This window comes from Falco peregrinus, chromosome 2 (genome assembly GCF_023634155.1).
Source record: "Falco peregrinus isolate bFalPer1 chromosome 2, bFalPer1.pri, whole genome shotgun sequence".
Classification (NCBI taxonomy): Eukaryota; Metazoa; Chordata; class Aves; order Falconiformes; family Falconidae; genus Falco; species Falco peregrinus.
In genome coordinates, this window is record NC_073722.1 from 97,453,641 (window position 1) to 97,472,367 (window position 18,727).

The 18,727-nt window shown below is 52.7% G+C and overlaps 3 protein-coding genes across 3 annotated transcripts; all 3 read left to right on the top strand.

Moving 5' to 3' along the window:
• The first annotated feature begins 5,533 nt into the window (after positions 1 to 5,533).
• On the top strand, positions 5,534 to 8,343 carry LOC129783783 (TRAF-type zinc finger domain-containing protein 1-like). The gene is made up of 4 exons (XM_055795091.1): positions 5,534 to 5,817; positions 5,891 to 5,944; positions 7,135 to 7,405; positions 8,264 to 8,343. The coding sequence occupies exons 1-4, from the start codon at positions 5,785 to 5,787 to the stop codon at positions 8,341 to 8,343; spliced, it is 438 nt and encodes a 145-aa protein (XP_055651066.1). The 5' UTR covers positions 5,534 to 5,784.
• Positions 8,344 to 9,819: 1,476 nt separating this feature from the next.
• On the top strand, positions 9,820 to 11,690 carry LOC129783744 (serine/arginine repetitive matrix protein 2-like). The gene is made up of 4 exons (XM_055794667.1): positions 9,820 to 9,922; positions 10,251 to 10,524; positions 11,112 to 11,190; positions 11,497 to 11,690. The coding sequence occupies exons 1-4, from the start codon at positions 9,853 to 9,855 to the stop codon at positions 11,551 to 11,553; spliced, it is 480 nt and encodes a 159-aa protein (XP_055650642.1). The 5' UTR covers positions 9,820 to 9,852; the 3' UTR covers positions 11,554 to 11,690.
• A 3,913-nt stretch (positions 11,691 to 15,603) lies between these two features.
• On the top strand, positions 15,604 to 18,413 carry LOC129783784 (TRAF-type zinc finger domain-containing protein 1-like). The gene is made up of 4 exons (XM_055795093.1): positions 15,604 to 15,887; positions 15,961 to 16,014; positions 17,205 to 17,475; positions 18,334 to 18,413. The coding sequence occupies exons 1-4, from the start codon at positions 15,855 to 15,857 to the stop codon at positions 18,411 to 18,413; spliced, it is 438 nt and encodes a 145-aa protein (XP_055651068.1). The 5' UTR covers positions 15,604 to 15,854.
• Positions 18,414 to 18,727: the final 314 nt, after the last annotated feature.

Genomic DNA, 18,727 nt, shown 5'->3' on the forward strand with positions numbered 1-18,727 from the left:
TGAAATCCTTAGAACTCAGTATCCTCAAAGATCTTGGTTGCAAAGCTGTATGCTGCTGGAATGGCAGTTGGCTCTACTTTTGTTACCTGAATGGTCTTGAATCTCTCCGGCTGCATTGACTGTTTCTGTGAAGCGCTGTGTTTGTGTCATCTGAGGAGATGTTTCTCCTTGGCGCACAGGTCGCTGCATGAAGAAGGAGCCTGGACCTCCTGCAGAAGAGGCCCAGCTGCCGAGGAGACCAAGGAAAACGGCAACCGGCAGGAATGCACAGCTGCCCGCTCCCACCTCACGAGGGAAGGCCAGGAAGAAGGCGGCCGGCAAGAGGGGCAGAGCGAGGAAGAGAGGGGCCTGTGAACGTGCAGGTGCGTCACCATCCCCTCAGAGGCCTGCCAAGTGCTCCCGCTCGGAACCCTTCACGTCCGGCCCATCGAGATATTCTCCGAGCCAGCCAAGGTAACACCTCTGCCTTCCGTTCCAGGCAGCCGCGCCGGGGCTGCCCCGAAGGGTGAGGGGCCGGCGGCGCTGCAGGAACAAGTTTTGCTCTGCTGGGAGCAGGGGCGCAGCCTCAGCCTGGCGCACTCGCGTCTTCAGGCGGCAGCGACCCAGCAGCGGCGGCAGTGACAAATGCATTTCAGTCCTCTGCCTTGTCCCCTTGCGCTGCAAACCTGGGTGCCCTCATGTGTGCTTGCAGCTGAAAGGTTGTCACTCCATGTAACGCGGCTGGTGCTTATCCGCGTGTCAAACAGCAAAGGTAGACTTTTATAGCCAAGTAGAACGGGCAAAAGGGTCCCTGGGAGACAGTGTCGCAGAGCGCCTTGGTCCCTGTCCAAGGCAGCGCTCTCACCTGAGCTTTCCTCTCTGCTCTTTGAGTACAATCTGGTGGTTCTGCTCCAAAAGAAGTGGGTCAGGGCTCAGGAGAAGCTTCCTCCCAGCCCCCGCAAAGTCTCCCTGGTGTGAAGGACCTGTGCTCAGTTAGCAGTGAGAGCGCTGACGTGGGTGGGCTGGCTTCCTCTGAAAGCATCCCTCTCCATCCTTGACAGCACCAGCAGCGAAGGAGAAAGCAGCCTCAGGACACAGCACACGGGCTGCTCCATGCAGCTGCAGGCGCCGGATCCAGAGGTGAGGCAGCCAGCGCAGAGCAGAGCAGAGCAGAGCGCGTGGCGTCGCTCCCCGCGTCGGGTGCGCTACGGCATGAAGCGCTGAGGGCTGACGTGCTGTGGGCTCGCTGCACGCTGGGCTCATCCTGAGCGGGGCTTGCTGGGAGGAGAGGGCAGCGCCTGCCCTGCTGCTCCTCACGGCGCTTTGTTCAGGGGCGTGAGCTGATGTTACAGCCCTTCCTGCACCAGCGAGGCTCTTATCAGTGGCTTCCACTCAGGGACTCTTTGCAAACAGCATTTTCACTTGTTCTTTTTCCCTTTCCCTTTAGCTGATGACCAGGAGCCAGGCAGCTTCGCAGCCACAGGGGAACAGACCCAGCAACTGATAAAGCCACGTTCGGCCCTCTGCGGACTAATTCCATGCAGTAGAAGTCATTTCTTTTAGCATAAGAAAATTACTATGTTGCCATGTCATTGAATTTCTACAGATATTGTCATTTACAAATAAATTATTTATTTTTGCACAGGAGAATTCCTATATTGCCATGTCACCGAGTTTCTACAAATTTAGATAGGTATAGGCAGTTATAGCTACAGCTGGCTATAGGCATAGGCGGCTACAGGCAGTGATCATGATATATACAGGTACTTTTAGGGTGTTCAAGTATACTACAGGTTTTCACTCCTATGATCTATACCAGTAGCACCCCACGCTAGCGGCCCCCACCGTGACCTTGAAACCCCCCTGGGCTGTGTTTCTGTGCCGGCTCTTTGATTACTCCCTGACGCAGTGTTTCTGACCCCCTGAGATTTGAGCCCCTTGTGCCAGTCAGTCTCGAGCGGAGTGAGGCCCCCCGGAGCCGTGTGCCGCAGAGGGGTGTCCGGAGCTCCCCACCTGCGGGAGGCCAGACAGTCTGCAGCGTTGTTTCCAGCAGCTCCGTTCCCCTGCACCAGCGCAGCTGCAGCAGCCCAGGAGTTAATTCTTTCCAGCCCCAAAGAAGGACACGATACATCTCAAGGGATGTTAAGAATCTCCTTTATGCAAGTTACACTCCATGGCCAAGAGCACTTAACAGGTTAATGCTGCGAACGGTACCGAGATGGACACACACCAAGCCAGAACTAATACCCAGCTCCAGAGTTCTGCCATTGTGTAGTGTAATTTTACATTCTGAATGAATAGATAGTTGTAAAAAAAAAAATAATCACAAACCAATCTCTGCTTTGACAAAGAAGCCTGTTACAGACAAGGTCAAGTGATTTAGAGCACAAGGAAGTGATGATGATTAGAAAAAGCTTTAATTAGAAGGCCATTTGAGCTCCAGGCAAACCGCTGCAGCACTTCCATTCTAGTGGCATTAAAAAACCCCAACCAACCAAAGAAACAAAAAGCCAGTGCCGCCCCCACCCCCGAGCTCCTCCTCTTGCAGGGCTCAGACCATCCCTCTGAGAAAACCAGCCGGTGAAGGGTATTTACCGGTGTGACATTTCTGCAGGATAAGAAGCTTCATTTACACAGCGAGGTATAAACAGCATCGATACAAAGTCTGTGTTATTTGTAATCACAAATAATTAATTGTAATAAATATGTATCAAGTAACTTTGCAGCACGCCTTTCAGGGCCAAGACGCAGATATGTTCCACTCGGACGTGCTCTCTGGAAGGAGAAGACGGACATTAGCAGCATTTTCTGACTCACAGCCGTACTCCCGGCCTTGGAGAACACCGGCATTCCCAGCTCTCCGGCCCCTGGGAGCAAGTCCACCCAAGGCGCCGAGGCCTTGGAACGGGGGCGTGAAACCCAAACCAAACACGCCATCCACGGGCCAGGAACAACCCCCAAGCGCATTGCTGGCAGCAACACCAGCGCCACAAACTTCCACCGACCTCCTTCGCGCTTCCCTGTGGCACTTGCCTGGGAACACGCATCCCAGACGGGAACAAAGCGGCTCCCAGCCGCGCCTTCTGCTTAGTTTTCCCCTTGGTCTCCGTCAGCTCCGCGTGTGTTTGCGCTTACTCCGAGTCATTTCTCAGCTACAGATACGCTTCTACCAGGAAATGGACAAGATTCAAGAGTAAATATTCTTCTGACATGTATCCGGCTCTTGGAAAGGGCAATACGCGACAGACAGGTAATAACACAGCTTTCCTAAGCGCAGGAGCTGCAGGCTCTGGATGCCAACAACTAGCTCTACAACTGTTGCGCACACGTTGATTTTTTTTTTCACCATTCGCTGACAGAACAAGAATATACACACTTGTGTAGGCTTTTCTCTCTTCCTCACATTTGATCTTCAGGTTTGCAGTTCTCCTCACCTCGAGGAACTCCATTTAATGTAGGGAAGCCCGCACGTCCTCAGCTCCATCTCTAGAGGGCTCAGCATAGTCTGGAGCTGCAGGGGAATGATGGACCCAAGGCCAGCACGCGCTGCAGTCATGCACGCCGGAGTCTGCAGCTCACGCACCCTCAAGCTGTGGATCGCTGTTGCGTACACATCCTTGTTCTTCCACCTGCAAGGGCAGAGATCCAGGACAAAAAGGAGAGCGCGTAAGAGCCCTCGTGCCCTGCCCCAGCCGCAATGAGGAGAGCGCGGAACCGCATTGCGCAGCCGCCGGCCGGGCTGGCCCGGGGGCAGGGCTGAAGCACCGCCAGGAGCAGTGGGGCGGGGCCGAGTGCGTCGGCGGGGCGGAGCCTGGCCGTGGAAGGGAAGGGGGCGGGTCCCGGCCGGGAAAGGGGGTGGGGCCTGGCCGCGTGCCACCGCCCGTTGCCACGGCGCTGGGGAGCGCGGGTCGATTGTTGCGTGGATTGTTGGGTTGATTGTTGGGTGCGTTGTTGGGTGGATTGTCGGGTGCGTTGTTGGGCTGGACCCATCCCCGCAGAGCTGGGAGCGCCCGCAGCCAGGAGCGGGGAGCAGCTCTGCCCGTGCTGCGCCGCGCCGGGCCCCTCGCACTGCCGTAGCCGCTTTCCCTGCAGTGCTGAGAGCGCAGCCGTCTCTCCTGAGCTCTCTGCTCACCTACCCACGTCCCTAGCCACCTGCCCACCCACCCACCCACCCCCGTCCCCATCTTCCTTCCCCCCTACACACCCACCTCCCTCACCATCTTCCTCCCTACACACCTGCCCCCCGCCAGGGAGGCCCGGGGCCGAGGCAGCAGGAGGAACCCGGCTCTTCATCCCAGGACACAGCCATGCCCTCGGCCGCCGATAACCAGGCGGCAACGCTGCGGTGCGGTCACTGGTAAGGCATGCAGCGGAGGCTGCCAGGGGTCTCCGGGAGCCATCACTGCACACACATCCATACGTATCCCCTTGACATGCTGCCACGGGCTGGGAGGGGCAGCTCACTAACGAACATGCCCCCTTCATTACAAACGGCTGGCACGTGGTTCTGCAGTGTCAGGGCCTGACAACCTGCTCAGCCTTGACTCAAGTTTCTGACTTGAGCACGTAGGCAGGAACCAAAGTATTTGGTAGAAACAAAGACTTGGTTTTCAGCGAGGCACACGTGAACTCCATGGTTCCAAGTTCCGGTTCAGCATCTGGCAGAAGCCGGGATGTTGAAAACAGAACCAAGAGGCACCTCCTGCTTCTCTCTGATGACGCTTCCCTTTTCCCAGCCACACCGGTGTCGGTAATACATTCGCCGACAGCGATGCCAGCTCAGAAGTTACCTCCTGAGTACAAGCAACTAAAGACATTCCCTTTTTTTCCCCAAAGGGACGTGGGACTCCAAGCAGTTTCTGGCAGCATCAGCCCGGCTGGTTTGCAAGCAGCTGTGTACGTGCAGTTGAGATGCTGCTGTTGGACTTTGCTGCTTTGCCGGGCTGTTGCCTGCTCGGGATCTGGCCAAGGAGAAAACTGAACGGCTCTGCTGGTTTTCTCCTTGGTGACATGGGAAGGCACAACAGGTTATAGAACTAATGTTGGTGTTCTGAGTTGTGCTTTAGTCTGGGGAGCATCGTCTAGAAAGGATGCTACCTGCCTGAGGCAGGAACAAGGGCGAAGCTCAGAGTGCCTCAGTTCTTTTTGGATCTTCTCTGTTTGTAAGCCTTGCCTTGTCCTCCAGACAGGAAAATGAGTCTTTTTTTGGGAAGGGGGTGAGCGGGGGAGTGTTGGCTCCAGAGTAAGATGGCTACTGCTATCATTCACTGAGCAAATCTGGCCCAAGAGGGTCTGTTCTGTAGTTTTTCCGAGCAGAGCACTGTTCGACCTCTCATAGCCCGGTTAGTTTCAGGAAGAAACTGTGATCTTCACGGATGAGTTTACTAATTAGTTCATCACCTTGAACCTGGTGATAACTTGTTTATGCTGCAAAATTTGCCTTTCTCATAATGAAGCCCACCCCCCTTGATTTTATCTCCATGTAGTGTGAACATTGTGACCTTTGCATGCTATAGGCGCTAATATCCCACCTATGAAGGAACGTGGAGGCCTGGCTGGGCTTGCCTTGCTCTTTAGTTACTCGGTTCTCTAAACCATGAATTCATCAAAAGCTTTCTTAGGATTTTTGTGCTGTGAAAAACTGCTTGCAACTGTGGTCAGTGTTATTTTCTGCAAAGTAACCTCTGTGATGTTTCTCATAGCAACAAGGATATTCCTGCCTCTAATTTCACGATTCATGAAGTCCACTGCAGCAGATTTCTTGCAGCGTGCCAGTACTGCGAGGTTTACATCCCAATTTCGGAAATGAAGAACCATTTTGCATCTGAGCACGTGGAGGTGAGAAACGCATTCCTCCTCTAAAACTGCTGTCCTCTGTGGCAATTAATCTCACGAGGTCTGTTTATTGTAGGTTACCTGCGAGTGTGGGATGAAGATGGAAAAACAACACTTGGAGGACCACAAGGTTGGTGAACATCTATTGATGTTAGGAGATGTTTTGAAGCTACTCGATGGCATTTCCAAGCACCGATTCCAGAGCCTTTCTGTCAGCCAGGAGCCGGACTGCAAATTGTGATTGAGGCACCCTTTTTATCGAGCCCTAAATTCACACCCTCTGAGAGAAGGTGGTTGGAAACTGCCTTCAAGCAGTGGAGCCTGCTCAAGTCTTCATATCCAAGGGTTATCTGCGATAATTGGTGATTTTGTCCTTGTTAGTGATGAGGATGAAAAATGGTGCGCTGTTTCAGAAACACCGAATATGATGAACTCCACTTCTTCCGGTCCTTTCACATGACGCATTTCTGACTGCTGCAGTGGTCATGTGCATTTTAATAAGTCATGGTGTCCAACAGACTTTGAAAAGAGTTTGTAAAATCAACAGGGGTTTTTTCAATTTCTGACTCCAGTTGGCTGCCGTCACAGGCAATCTTGTAATCAATGTCAGCCCCTTCCCTTCCTATGGCCCCCCCTTGCAGACAGCTCTGCAAGTGCCACCTAAGTCTGCTTATTGCTGACAAACAAAGGATTTTCAAACGGTGAAGATATGACCAGGTCAAACCCCTGGAAGCACTTCATCCTGCACGTTTGTGCGTAGTGGTTCTAGTTTTGCCTGTAAAGCAAATGATGACGTATTCTTGCAGCATCTGCTATTCTAACAGGGCTTTCATCTCTCTGTAACCCCTCTGGAAGGGCAACTTACCTGTCATTCAGTCGCGGGTGAAGGACATAGGCAAGCAATTCTTGCCGAGTAGTAAGTGAGCTGTAAATCTGTTCCCTCGCAGAACACACACGGAGAAGTTTTTTTAGCAGTGCCCAGTGCAATGGGATCAGGACTGGGTTTTGAGACTGTCCCTGAAAGCTATCTTCAAGAAGCACAGTGGGAAGGAATCTGCTGTCCAAGTATGACAGGTTTTAAAGGAATGTCCTGAGTCTTCGGAGTGCTTCAGCTGGCGTGTTTATGACTACACAGGTTACACAGCCTGCTGGTCTTCACATTTCTCACGTGCTATCTTACTCCAGGCTATCCTTCAGCGTAGCTTTAGATCTGGCTAAAGAAAGAATGGACCGCTCAGCTCTTCAGCAAACGGGGAACCTCCCTCCACCTTTGCCTCGCTCTTCCATATGTGAAGAATAATCCCTCGTTCTATTTTCCAGGCGTTTGTGTGCCTTCTGCGACTTGTCCTCTGCCCTTACTGCGAAATACAGCTGCCTTTGAGAGCCATGGTTGACCATGAACTTTACTGCAGCACACGGACGGAGGAATGCGAAAACTGCCACCGCTACATACTGGTGCGAGACCTGAAAGAACATCCTCGGGTCTGCGGGCTAGTGGGGGTACAAACCCGAGGAAGTGCACCGTCTGACTTTGAGGATGAGGATGCACATTTGCAAGACCTCCGGCACAGTGGAAGAGAATCAGGAACAGGTAACTGTGCTGGGCCACTGTGGGGAATGCCCAAGGGGCTAGAAAAGCAGATTTATAGCAGCTGTGTAGGGGACACCCCTTAAGGACATTAGCAGAAGCAATGTTTCAGCAGCACAAAGAAATCAGAAGCGAGGTGAGGTGCAGAGATGAGTAATAACCAGCTTCATATGGGACATTTGGCAGCCGATCCAAGCGTAAGGGTTTGTAACTCTTTCTGGGAAAACACTGGGTAATGACAGCTCCAGAGCCACTGGGAGTGGGCTGATTTTCCCGTGGAACAGAACTGCAAAGGTATAAGCCAGCTACACAGAGGACTGCTGAGGTCCCTGGGGTGAGAGCCCAGGCCACTGCCGATTCTTTTGTCTCAAAGTATCGAGCTTCGCAATGAAAGCGGGAGTTGTTTGCTCGCGGCACATTCTGCCTGGGGTTGTGCGGCAGCTGCGCTCCTCCTCGGTTAAGCAGCAGGGTAGGTAAGGTCTGGATGTGGGGTCACGTCTGTAGCACTGCGCATCTCTGCAGTGACGTCCCGGACATCACTGAGACTATTATCAGCGGGGCAGACATGAAGCATCAGCTGGTTGTGGAAGGAGAAATGGTGCTAAAGGATTTATTGGAGGCAGTCGTGGGCTTTTTTAGCAGACCGCTGGCTCTATCTTGGACCCCAAAACACTACTCTCACGCTGGATGGCGTGGATTTGCTGATGTGGAATGAATTCAGCAAGTGTGACTAGAGTAACTGTTGCCTTAACGTGTGCTCAGGTTGCCGTCCTGTGACACAGAACAGCAGCCTGTTGCGTAGGGATCCAACTGCGCCAGACTTCTCTCTGGTAGGGGATGTGACTCTGCTTTGCTTTGCAGATGACGAGCCCGTCACCCTGCCGTGTCAAAGTTGTGGCTTGCGGTACCCTATCTATGAGCGGATGGATCACGAGGTTTAGTATTTTCTTGTATTACCTACTGACAAATAATGATTTTGAAAGCTCTAGTAACGCAAACTAAACTAAAGGCCCTGGAGTTGCGCAACAGAAATGTTTGCCTTGCACATCCGAGTGATGTTAAAACCAGCATGTGTGGCTCACAGCTCAGGTGGGAGAGGAGCAGAGGCGTGTAGCCTGTGTAGGTAAGAGGGGAAGGAGGCAACGCAGGCTGTCCATCTAGGAGATGGAGGAATGTCTCGCAGGGTAGATGTGAAGAGAGAGAGAGAGAGAAAGGTTAAGGACGTGAATCTATCGGGAGCTCAGGCTAAGCGAGGAGCGGTGGGTTTATGAAGTGCTGAGTGCCGCACAGCGCTCAGCAGGGGATTCAGACGCTTCTCGATATTGCTGCCTGGTATTTCTGCTATGGAGAGAACACCAGGTCTTGGTGCTGCTGAAGCTGTTACTGCTGTTCAAGAACACTGGACAGGTACCAACTAGACCGCTTGGTGCTTTAATGCTTCCGTACACCTAAAGAGCAGAGTCGGGGAGGGGGGTGCCCGCGGAAGAGGCAGTCCTCTGGGCTTCGCTGCTAGGACAGAGAAGCTAGGAAAACGCTACGCTCGCTCATTTTCTCTTTCACGGCTCTTTTGCATTCTTACAGTCCTAACTAGTGACGTTGTGTTTTGCTGGTTGGTTCTTCTGGGCCTTTCCTGTCCTAGGTGATAGTAAAGTCAGTATGAATAGAAATGAGATCTGACAAAATTTCATAGCTTACCACGTGTTAAATGGTCGTGCTGACAGGAAGGACAAGTCCCATCCACCTCCTATGGCAGCTGGCTGGTGGAAGACGACTTTATCTCACAAAGATAACAGATGCTTTCCTTTCTAGTTCCTATTTTTGTTTTGTGGGTCTCTGCCGTCTCCTTTTGTTATTCCTCGATGCAATTAAGCGGCAGGAAAACATGACGTTATAACAAGGATAGCCAAGAGGGGCACTTCTGTGGGCAGCATGACTTGGAAATCACTGTTAAACTGATTTTTGTCTTTGCATTTGGTTTTTAAGATGCCACTCATAGCAGGCCAATATCAGGAACCTGATCAGAGCTACCCTGACAGGACTCTAGGGCTGCTTTCCCCATGCTTGGCACTGGCTTTCCAGGGTCATGTGTAGGTGTGAGAGGCACAAGCATGAACAGGAGCAGGTAGGGTTGTTGGCTGGCTGGCGGCAAGGCCCCAGCTACGGGGTGGTTCTGTTCAGCAGGACCGGCTCATGCTGCCAGGTCCAGTTTTGCTCAGGTCCTGTGATAGCCAGTCATTCTTCCTAAGCTCTGGGTAAGAGCAAATGCACGTGTCAGCAAACGATACCTCCCTCTTCCGAACAAACAGTTCCCTACTAACCTTCACCTTGCTGAGGGGGGATGCTCTGCAGTGCTTTTATGGGGATAAGTCTGAATAAACTGTCATGGAAACAGACAGACGTCTGTTTTGCTTTAGCTCGTCTGTGTGCTGCGCCCAGCAGCTGAGGACTCCATGCCTCCTAAAGCCAAGAGGCAGAGACAAGAATCAGCAGAGCCACCCTGGACACGAAGCAAGTGCCAAGGTATGGGCAAAACACAGACTGACACACGCACGGTTTTCCTTTACGTTGCAGGAACACTGGGCGTGTTCCAAGCTCAGTAGATGTTGTTACCCTGTTTGGTCTCCAAAATTTACAAATCTTCGATCCTCCACCATTTTATGCAAGAAAGATGAAATCCTTAGAACTCAGTATCCTCAAAGATCTTGGTTGCAAAGCTGTATGCTGCTGGAATGGCAGTTGGCTCTACTTTTGTTACCTGAATGGTCTTGAATCTCTCCGGCTGCATTGACTGTTTCTGTGAAGCGCTGTGTTTGTGTCATCTGAGGAGATGTTTCTCCTTGGCGCACAGGTCGCTGCATGAAGAAGGAGCCTGGACCTCCTGCAGAAGAGGCCCAGCTGCCGAGGAGACCAAGGAAAACGGCAACCGGCAGGAATGCACAGCTGCCCGCTCCCACCTCACGAGGGAAGGCCAGGAAGAAGGCGGCCGGCAAGAGGGGCAGAGCGAGGAAGAGAGGGGCCTGTGAACGTGCAGGTGCGTCACCATCCCCTCAGAGGCCTGCCAAGTGCTCCCGCTCGGAACCCTTCACGTCCGGCCCATCGAGATATTCTCCGAGCCAGCCAAGGTAACACCTCTGCCTTCCGTTCCAGGCAGCCGCGCCGGGGCTGCCCCGAAGGGTGAGGGGCCGGCGGCGCTGCAGGAACAAGTTTTGCTCTGCTGGGAGCAGGGGCGCAGCCTCAGCCTGGCGCACTCGCGTCTTCAGGCGGCAGCGACCCAGCAGCGGCGGCAGTGACAAATGCATTTCAGTCCTCTGCCTTGTCCCCTTGCGCTGCAAACCTGGGTGCCCTCATGTGTGCTTGCAGCTGAAAGGGTGTCACTCCATGTAACGCGGCTGGTGCTTATCCGCGTGTCAAACAGCAAAGGTAGACTTTTATAGCCAAGTAGAACGGGCAAAAGGGTCCCTGGGAGACAGTGTCGCAGAGCGCCTTGGTCCCTGTCCAAGGCAGCGCTCTCACCTGAGCTTTCCTCTCTGCTCTTTGAGTACAATCTGGTGGTTCTGCTCCAAAAGAAGTGGGTCAGGGCTCAGGAGAAGCTTCCTCCCAGCCCCCGCAAAGTCTCCCTGGTGTGAAGGACCTGTGCTCAGTTAGCAGTGAGAGCGCTGACGTGGGTGGGCTGGCTTCCTCTGAAAGCATCCCTCTCCATCCTTGACAGCACCAGCAGCGAAGGAGAAAGCAGCCTCAGGACACAGCACACGGGCTGCTCCATGCAGCTGCAGGCGCCGGATCCAGAGGTGAGGCAGCCAGCGCAGAGCAGAGCAGAGCAGAGCGCGTGGCGTCACTCCCGCGTCGGGTGCGCTACGGCATGAAGCGCTGAGGGCTGACGTGCTGTGGGCTCGCTGCACGCTGGGCTCATCCTGAGCGGGGCTTGCTGGGAGGAGAGGGCAGCGCCTGCCCTGCTGCTCCTCACGGCGCTTTGTTCAGGGGCGTGAGCTGATGTTACAGCCCTTCCTGCACCAGCGAGGCTCTTATCAGTGGCTTCCACTCAGGGACTCTTTGCAAACAGCATTTTCACTTGTTCTTTTTCCCTTTCCCTTTAGCTGATGACCAGGAGCCAGGCAGCTTCGCAGCCACAGGGGAACGGACCCAGCAACTGATAAAGCCACGTTCGGCCCTCTGCGGACTAATTCCATGCAGTAGAAGTCATTTCTTTTAGCATAAGAAAATTACTATGTTGCCATGTCATTGAATTTCTACAGATATTGTCATTTACAAATAAATTATTTATTTTTGCACAGGAGAATTCCTATATTGCCATGTCACCGAGTTTCTACAAATTTAGATAGGTATAGGCAGTTATAGCTACAGCTGGCTATAGGCATAGGCGGCTACAGGCAGTGATCATGATATATACAGGTACTTTTAGGGTGTTCAAGTATACTACAGGTTTTCACTCCTATGATCTATACCAGTAGCACCCCACGCTAGCGGCCCCCACCGTGACCTTGAAACCCCCCTGGGCTGTGTTTCTGTGCCGGCTCTTTGATTACTCCCTGACGCAGTGTTTCTGACCCCCTGAGATTTGAGCCCCTTGTGCCAGTCAGTCTCGAGCGGAGTGAGGCCCCCCGGAGCCGTGTGCCGCAGAGGGGTGTCCGGAGCTCCCCACCTGCGGGAGGCCAGACAGTCTGCAGCGTTGTTTCCAGCAGCTCCGTTCCCCTGCACCAGCGCAGCTGCAGCAGCCCAGGAGTTAATTCTTTCCAGCCCCAAAGAAGGACACGATACATCTCAAGGGATGTTAAGAATCTCCTTTATGCAAGTTACACTCCATGGCCAAGAGCACTTAACAGGTTAATGCTGCGAACGGTACCGAGATGGACACACACCAAGCCAGAACTAATACCCAGCTCCAGAGTTCTGCCATTGTGTAGTGTAATTTTACATTCTGAATGAATAGATAGTTGTAAAAAAAAAAATAATCACAAACCAATCTCTGCTTTGACAAAGAAGCCTGTTACAGACAAGGTCAAGTGATTTAGAGCACAAGGAAGTGATGATGATTAGAAAAAGCTTTAATTAGAAGGCCATTTGAGCTCCAGGCAAACCGCTGCAGCACTTCCATTCTAGTGGCATTAAAAAACCCCAACCAACCAAAGAAACAAAAAGCCAGTGCCGCCCCCACCCCCGAGCTCCTCCTCTTGCAGGGCTCAGACCATCCCTCTGAGAAAACCAGCCGGTGAAGGGTATTTACCGGTGTGACATTTCTGCAGGATAAGAAGCTTCATTTACACAGCGAGGTATAAACAGCATCGATACAAAGTCTGTGTTATTTGTAATCACAAATAATTAATTGTAATAAATATGTATCAAGTAACTTTGCAGCACGCCTTTCAGGGCCAAGACGCAGATATGTTCCACTCGGACGTGCTCTCTGGAAGGAGAAGACGGACATTAGCAGCATTTTCTGACTCACAGCCGTACTCCCGGCCTTGGAGAACACCGGCATTCCCAGCTCTCCGGCCCCTGGGAGCAAGTCCACCCAAGGCGCCGAGGCCTTGGAACGGGGGCGTGAAACCCAAACCAAACACGCCATCCACGGGCCAGGAACAACCCCCAAGCGCATTGCTGGCAGCAACACCAGCGCCACAAACTTCCACCGACCTCCTTTGCGCTTCCCTGTGGCACTTGCCTGGGAACACGCATCCCAGACGGGAACAAAGCGGCTCCCAGCCGCGCCTTCTGCTTAGTTTTCCCCTTGGTCTCCGTCAGCTCCGCGTGTGTTTGCGCTTACTCCGAGTCATTTCTCAGCTACAGATACGCTTCTACCAGGAAATGGACAAGATTCAAGAGTAAATATTCTTCTGACATGTATCCGGCTCTTGGAAAGGGCAATACGCGACAGACAGGTAATAACACAGCTTTCCTAAGCGCAGGAGCTGCAGGCTCTGGATGCCAACAACTAGCTCTACAACTGTTGCGCACACGTTGATTTTTTTTTTCACCATTCGCTGACAGAACAAGAATATACACACTTGTGTAGGCTTTTCTCTCTTCCTCACATTTGATCTTCAGGTTTGCAGTTCTCCTCACCTCGAGGAACTCCATTTAATGTAGGGAAGCCCGCACGTCCTCAGCTCCATCTCTAGAGGGCTCAGCATAGTCTGGAGCTGCAGGGGAATGATGGACCCAAGGCCAGCACGCGCTGCAGTCATGCACGCCGGAGTCTGCAGCTCACGCACCCTCAAGCTGTGGATCGCTGTTGCGTACACATCCTTGTTCTTCCACCTGCAAGGGCAGAGATCCAGGACAAAAAGGAGAGCGCGTAAGAGCCCTCGTGCCCTGCCCCAGCCGCAATGAGGAGAGCGCGGAACCGCATTGCGCAGCCGCCGGCCGGGCTGGCCCGGGGGCAGGGCTGAAGCACCGCCAGGAGCAGTGGGGCGGGGCCGAGTGCGTCGGCGGGGCGGAGCCTGGCCGTGGAAGGGAAGGGGGCGGGTCCCGGCCGGGAAAGGGGGTGGGGCCTGGCCGCGTGCCACCGCCCGTTGCCACGGCGCTGGGGAGCGCGGGTCGATTGTTGCGTGGATTGTTGGGTTGATTGTTGGGTGCGTTGTTGGGTGGATTGTCGGGTGCGTTGTTGGGCTGGACCCATCCCCGCAGAGCTGGGAGCGCCCGCAGCCAGGAGCGGGGAGCAGCTCTGCCCGTGCTGCGCCGCGCCGGGCCCCTCGCACTGCCGTAGCCGCTTTCCCTGCAGTGCTGAGAGCGCAGCCGTCTCTCCTGAGCTCTCTGCTCACCTACCCACGTCCCTAGCCACCTGCCCACCCACCCACCCACCCCCGTCCCCATCTTCCTTCCCCCCTACACACCCACCTCCCTCACCATCTTCCTCCCTACACACCTGCCCCCCGCCAGGGAGGCCCGGGGCCGAGGCAGCAGGAGGAACCCGGCTCTTCATCCCAGGACACAGCCATGCCCTCGGCCGCCGATAACCAGGCGGCAACGCTGCGGTGCGGTCACTGGTAAGGCATGCAGCGGAGGCTGCCAGGGGTCTCCGGGAGCCATCACTGCACACACATCCATACGTATCCCCTTGACATGCTGCCACGGGCTGGGAGGGGCAGCTCACTAACGAACATGCCCCCTTCATTACAAACGGCTGGCACGTGGTTCTGCAGTGTCAGGGCCTGACAACCTGCTCAGCCTTGACTCAAGTTTCTGACTTGAGCACGTAGGCAGGAACCAAAGTATTTGGTAGAAACAAAGACTTGGTTTTCAGCGAGGCACACGTGAACTCCATGGTTCCAAGTTCCGGTTCAGCATCTGGCAGAAGCCGGGATGTTGAAAACAGAACCAAGAGGCACCTCCTGCTTCTCTCTGATGACGCTTCCCTTTTCCCAGCCACACCGGTGTCGGTAATACATTCGCCGACAGCGATGCCAGCTCAGAAGTTACCTCCTGAGTACAAGCAACTAAAGACATTCCCTTTTTTTCCCCAAAGGGACGTGGGACTCCAAGCAGTTTCTGGCAGCATCAGCCCGGCTGGTTTGCAAGCAGCTGTGTACGTGCAGTTGAGATGCTGCTGTTGGACTTTGCTGCTTTGCCGGGCTGTTGCCTGCTCGGGATCTGGCCAAGGAGAAAACTGAACGGCTCTGCTGGTTTTCTCCTTGGTGACATGGGAAGGCACAACAGGTTATAGAACTAATGTTGGTGTTCTGAGTTGTGCTTTAGTCTGGGGAGCATCGTCTAGAAAGGATGCTACCTGCCTGAGGCAGGAACAAGGGCGAAGCTCAGAGTGCCTCAGTTCTTTTTGGATCTTCTCTGTTTGTAAGCCTTGCCTTGTCCTCCAGACAGGAAAATGAGTCTTTTTTTGGGAAGGGGGTGAGCGGGGGAGTGTTGGCTCCAGAGTAAGATGGCTACTGCTATCATTCACTGAGCAAATCTGGCCCAAGAGGGTCTGTTCTGTAGTTTTTCCGAGCAGAGCACTGTTCGACCTCTCATAGCCCGGTTAGTTTCAGGAAGAAACTGTGATCTTCACGGATGAGTTTACTAATTAGTTCATCACCTTGAACCTGGTGATAACTTGTTTATGCTGCAAAATTTGCCTTTCTCATAATGAAGCCCACCCCCCTTGATTTTATCTCCATGTAGTGTGAACATTGTGACCTTTGCATGCTATAGGCGCTAATATCCCACCTATGAAGGAACGTGGAGGCCTGGCTGGGCTTGCCTTGCTCTTTAGTTACTCGGTTCTCTAAACCATGAATTCATCAAAAGCTTTCTTAGGATTTTTGTGCTGTGAAAAACTGCTTGCAACTGTGGTCAGTGTTATTTTCTGCAAAGTAACCTCTGTGATGTTTCTCATAGCAACAAGGATATTCCTGCCTCTAATTTCACGATTCATGAAGTCCACTGCAGCAGATTTCTTGCAGCGTGCCAGTACTGCGAGGTTTACATCCCAATTTCGGAAATGAAGAACCATTTTGCATCTGAGCACGTGGAGGTGAGAAACGCATTCCTCCTCTAAAACTGCTGTCCTCTGTGGCAATTAATCTCACGAGGTCTGTTTATTGTAGGTTACCTGCGAGTGTGGGATGAAGATGGAAAAACAACACTTGGAGGACCACAAGGTTGGTGAACATCTATTGATGTTAGGAGATGTTTTGAAGCTACTCGATGGCATTTCCAAGCACCGATTCCAGAGCCTTTCTGTCAGCCAGGAGCCGGACTGCAAATTGTGATTGAGGCACCCTTTTTATCGAGCCCTAAATTCACACCCTCTGAGAGAAGGTGGTTGGAAACTGCCTTCAAGCAGTGGAGCCTGCTCAAGTCTTCATATCCAAGGGTTATCTGCGATAATTGGTGATTTTGTCCTTGTTAGTGATGAGGATGAAAAATGGTGCGCTGTTTCAGAAACACCGAATATGATGAACTCCACTTCTTCCGGTCCTTTCACATGACGCATTTCTGACTGCTGCAGTGGTCATGTGCATTTTAATAAGTCATGGTGTCCAACAGACTTTGAAAAGAGTTTGTAAAATCAACAGGGGTTTTTTCAATTTCTGACTCCAGTTGGCTGCCGTCACAGGCAATCTTGTAATCAATGTCAGCCCCTTCCCTTCCTATGGCCCCCCCTTGCAGACAGCTCTGCAAGTGCCACCTAAGTCTGCTTATTGCTGACAAACAAAGGATTTTCAAACGGTGAAGATATGACCAGGTCAAACCCCTGGAAGCACTTCATCCTGCACGTTTGTGCGTAGTGGTTCTAGTTTTGCCTGTAAAGCAAATGATGACGTATTCTTGCAGCATCTGCTATTCTAACAGGGCTTTCATCTCTCTGTAACCCCTCTGGAAGGGCAACTTACCTGTCATTCAGTCGCGGGTGAAGGACATAGGCAAGCAATTCTTGCCGAGTAGTAAGTGAGCTGTAGATCTGTTCCCTCGCAGAACACACACGGAGAAGTTTTTTTAGCAGTGCCCAGTGCAATGGGATCAGGACTGGGTTTTGAGACTGTCCCTGAAAGCTATCTTCAAGAAGCACAGTGGGAAGGAATCTGCTGTCCAAGTATGACAGGTTTTAAAGGAATGTCCTGAGTCTTCGGAGTGCTTCAGCTGGCGTGTTTATGACTACACAGGTTACACAGCCTGCTGGTCTTCACATTTCTCACGTGCTATCTTACTCCAGGCTATCCTTCAGCGTAGCTTTAGATCTGGCTAAAGAAAGAATGGACCGCTCAGCTCTTCAGCAAACGGGGAACCTCCCTCCACCTTTGCCTCGCTCTTCCATATGTGAAGAATAATCCCTCGTTCTATTTTCCAGGCGTTTGTGTGCCTTCTGCGACTTGTCCTCTGCCCTTACTGCGAAATACAGCTGCCTTTGAGAGCCATGGTTGACCATGAACTTTACTGCAGCACACGGACGGAGGAATGCGAAAACTGCCACCGCTACATACTGGTGCGAGACCTGAAAGAACATCCTCGGGTCTGCGGGCTAGTGGGGGTACAAACCCGAGGAAGTGCACCGTCTGACTTTGAGGATGAGGATGCACATTTGCAAGACCTCCGGCACAGTGGAAGAGAATCAGGAACAGGTAACTGTGCTGGGCCACTGTGGGGAATGCCCAAGGGGCTAGAAAAGCAGATTTATAGCAGCTGTGTAGGGGACACCCCTTAAGGACATTAGCAGAAGCAATGTTTCAGCAGCACAAAGAAATCAGAAGCGAGGTGAGGTGCAGAGATGAGTAATAACCAGCTTCATATGGGACATTTGGCAGCCGATCCAAGCGTAAGGGTTTGTAACTCTTTCTGGGAAAACACTGGGTAATGACAGCTCCAGAGCCACTGGGAGTGGGCTGATTTTCCCGTGGAACAGAACTGCAAAGGTATAAGCCAGCTACACAGAGGACTGCTGAGGTCCCTGGGGTGAGAGCCCAGGCCACTGCCGATTCTTTTGTCTCAAAGTATCGAGCTTCGCAATGAAAGCGGGAGTTGTTTGCTCGCGGCACATTCTGCCTGGGGTTGTGCGGCAGCTGCGCTCCTCCTCGGTTAAGCAGCAGGGTAGGTAAGGTCTGGATGTGGGGTCACGTCTGTAGCACTGCGCATCTCTGCAGTGACGTCCCGGACATAGCTGAGACTATTATCAGCGGGGCAGACATGAAGCGTCAGCTGGTTGTGGAAGGAGAAATGGTGCTAAAGGATTTATTGGAGGCAGTCGTGGGCTTTTTTAGCAGACCGCTGGCTCTATCTTGGACCCCAAAACACTACTCTCACGCTGGATGGCGTGGATTTGCTGATGTGGAATGAATTCAGCAAGTGTGACTAGAGTAACTGTTGCCTTAACGTGTGCTCAGGTTGCCGTCCTGTGACACAGAACAGCAGCCTGTTGCGTAGGGATCCAACTGCGCCAGACTTCTCTCTGGTAGGGGATGTGACTCTGCTTTGCTTTGCAGATGACGAGCCCGTCACCCTGCCGTGTCAAAGTTGTGGCTTGCGGTACCCTATCTATGAGCGGATGGATCACGAGGTTTAGTATTTTCTTGTATTACCTACTGACAAATAATGATTTTGAAAGCTCTAGTAACGCAAACTAAACTAAAGGCCCTGGAGCTGCGCAACAGAAATGTTTGCCTTGCACATCCGAGTGATGTTAAAACCAGCATGTGTGGCTCACAGCTCAGGTGGGAGAGGAGCAGAGGCGTGTAACCTGTGTAGGTAAGAGGGGAAGGAGGCAACGCAGGCTGTCCATCTAGGAGATGGAGGAATGTCTCGCAGGGTAGATGTGAAGAGAGAGAGAGAGAGAAAGGTTAAGGACGTGAATCTATCGGGAGCTCAGGCTAAGCGAGG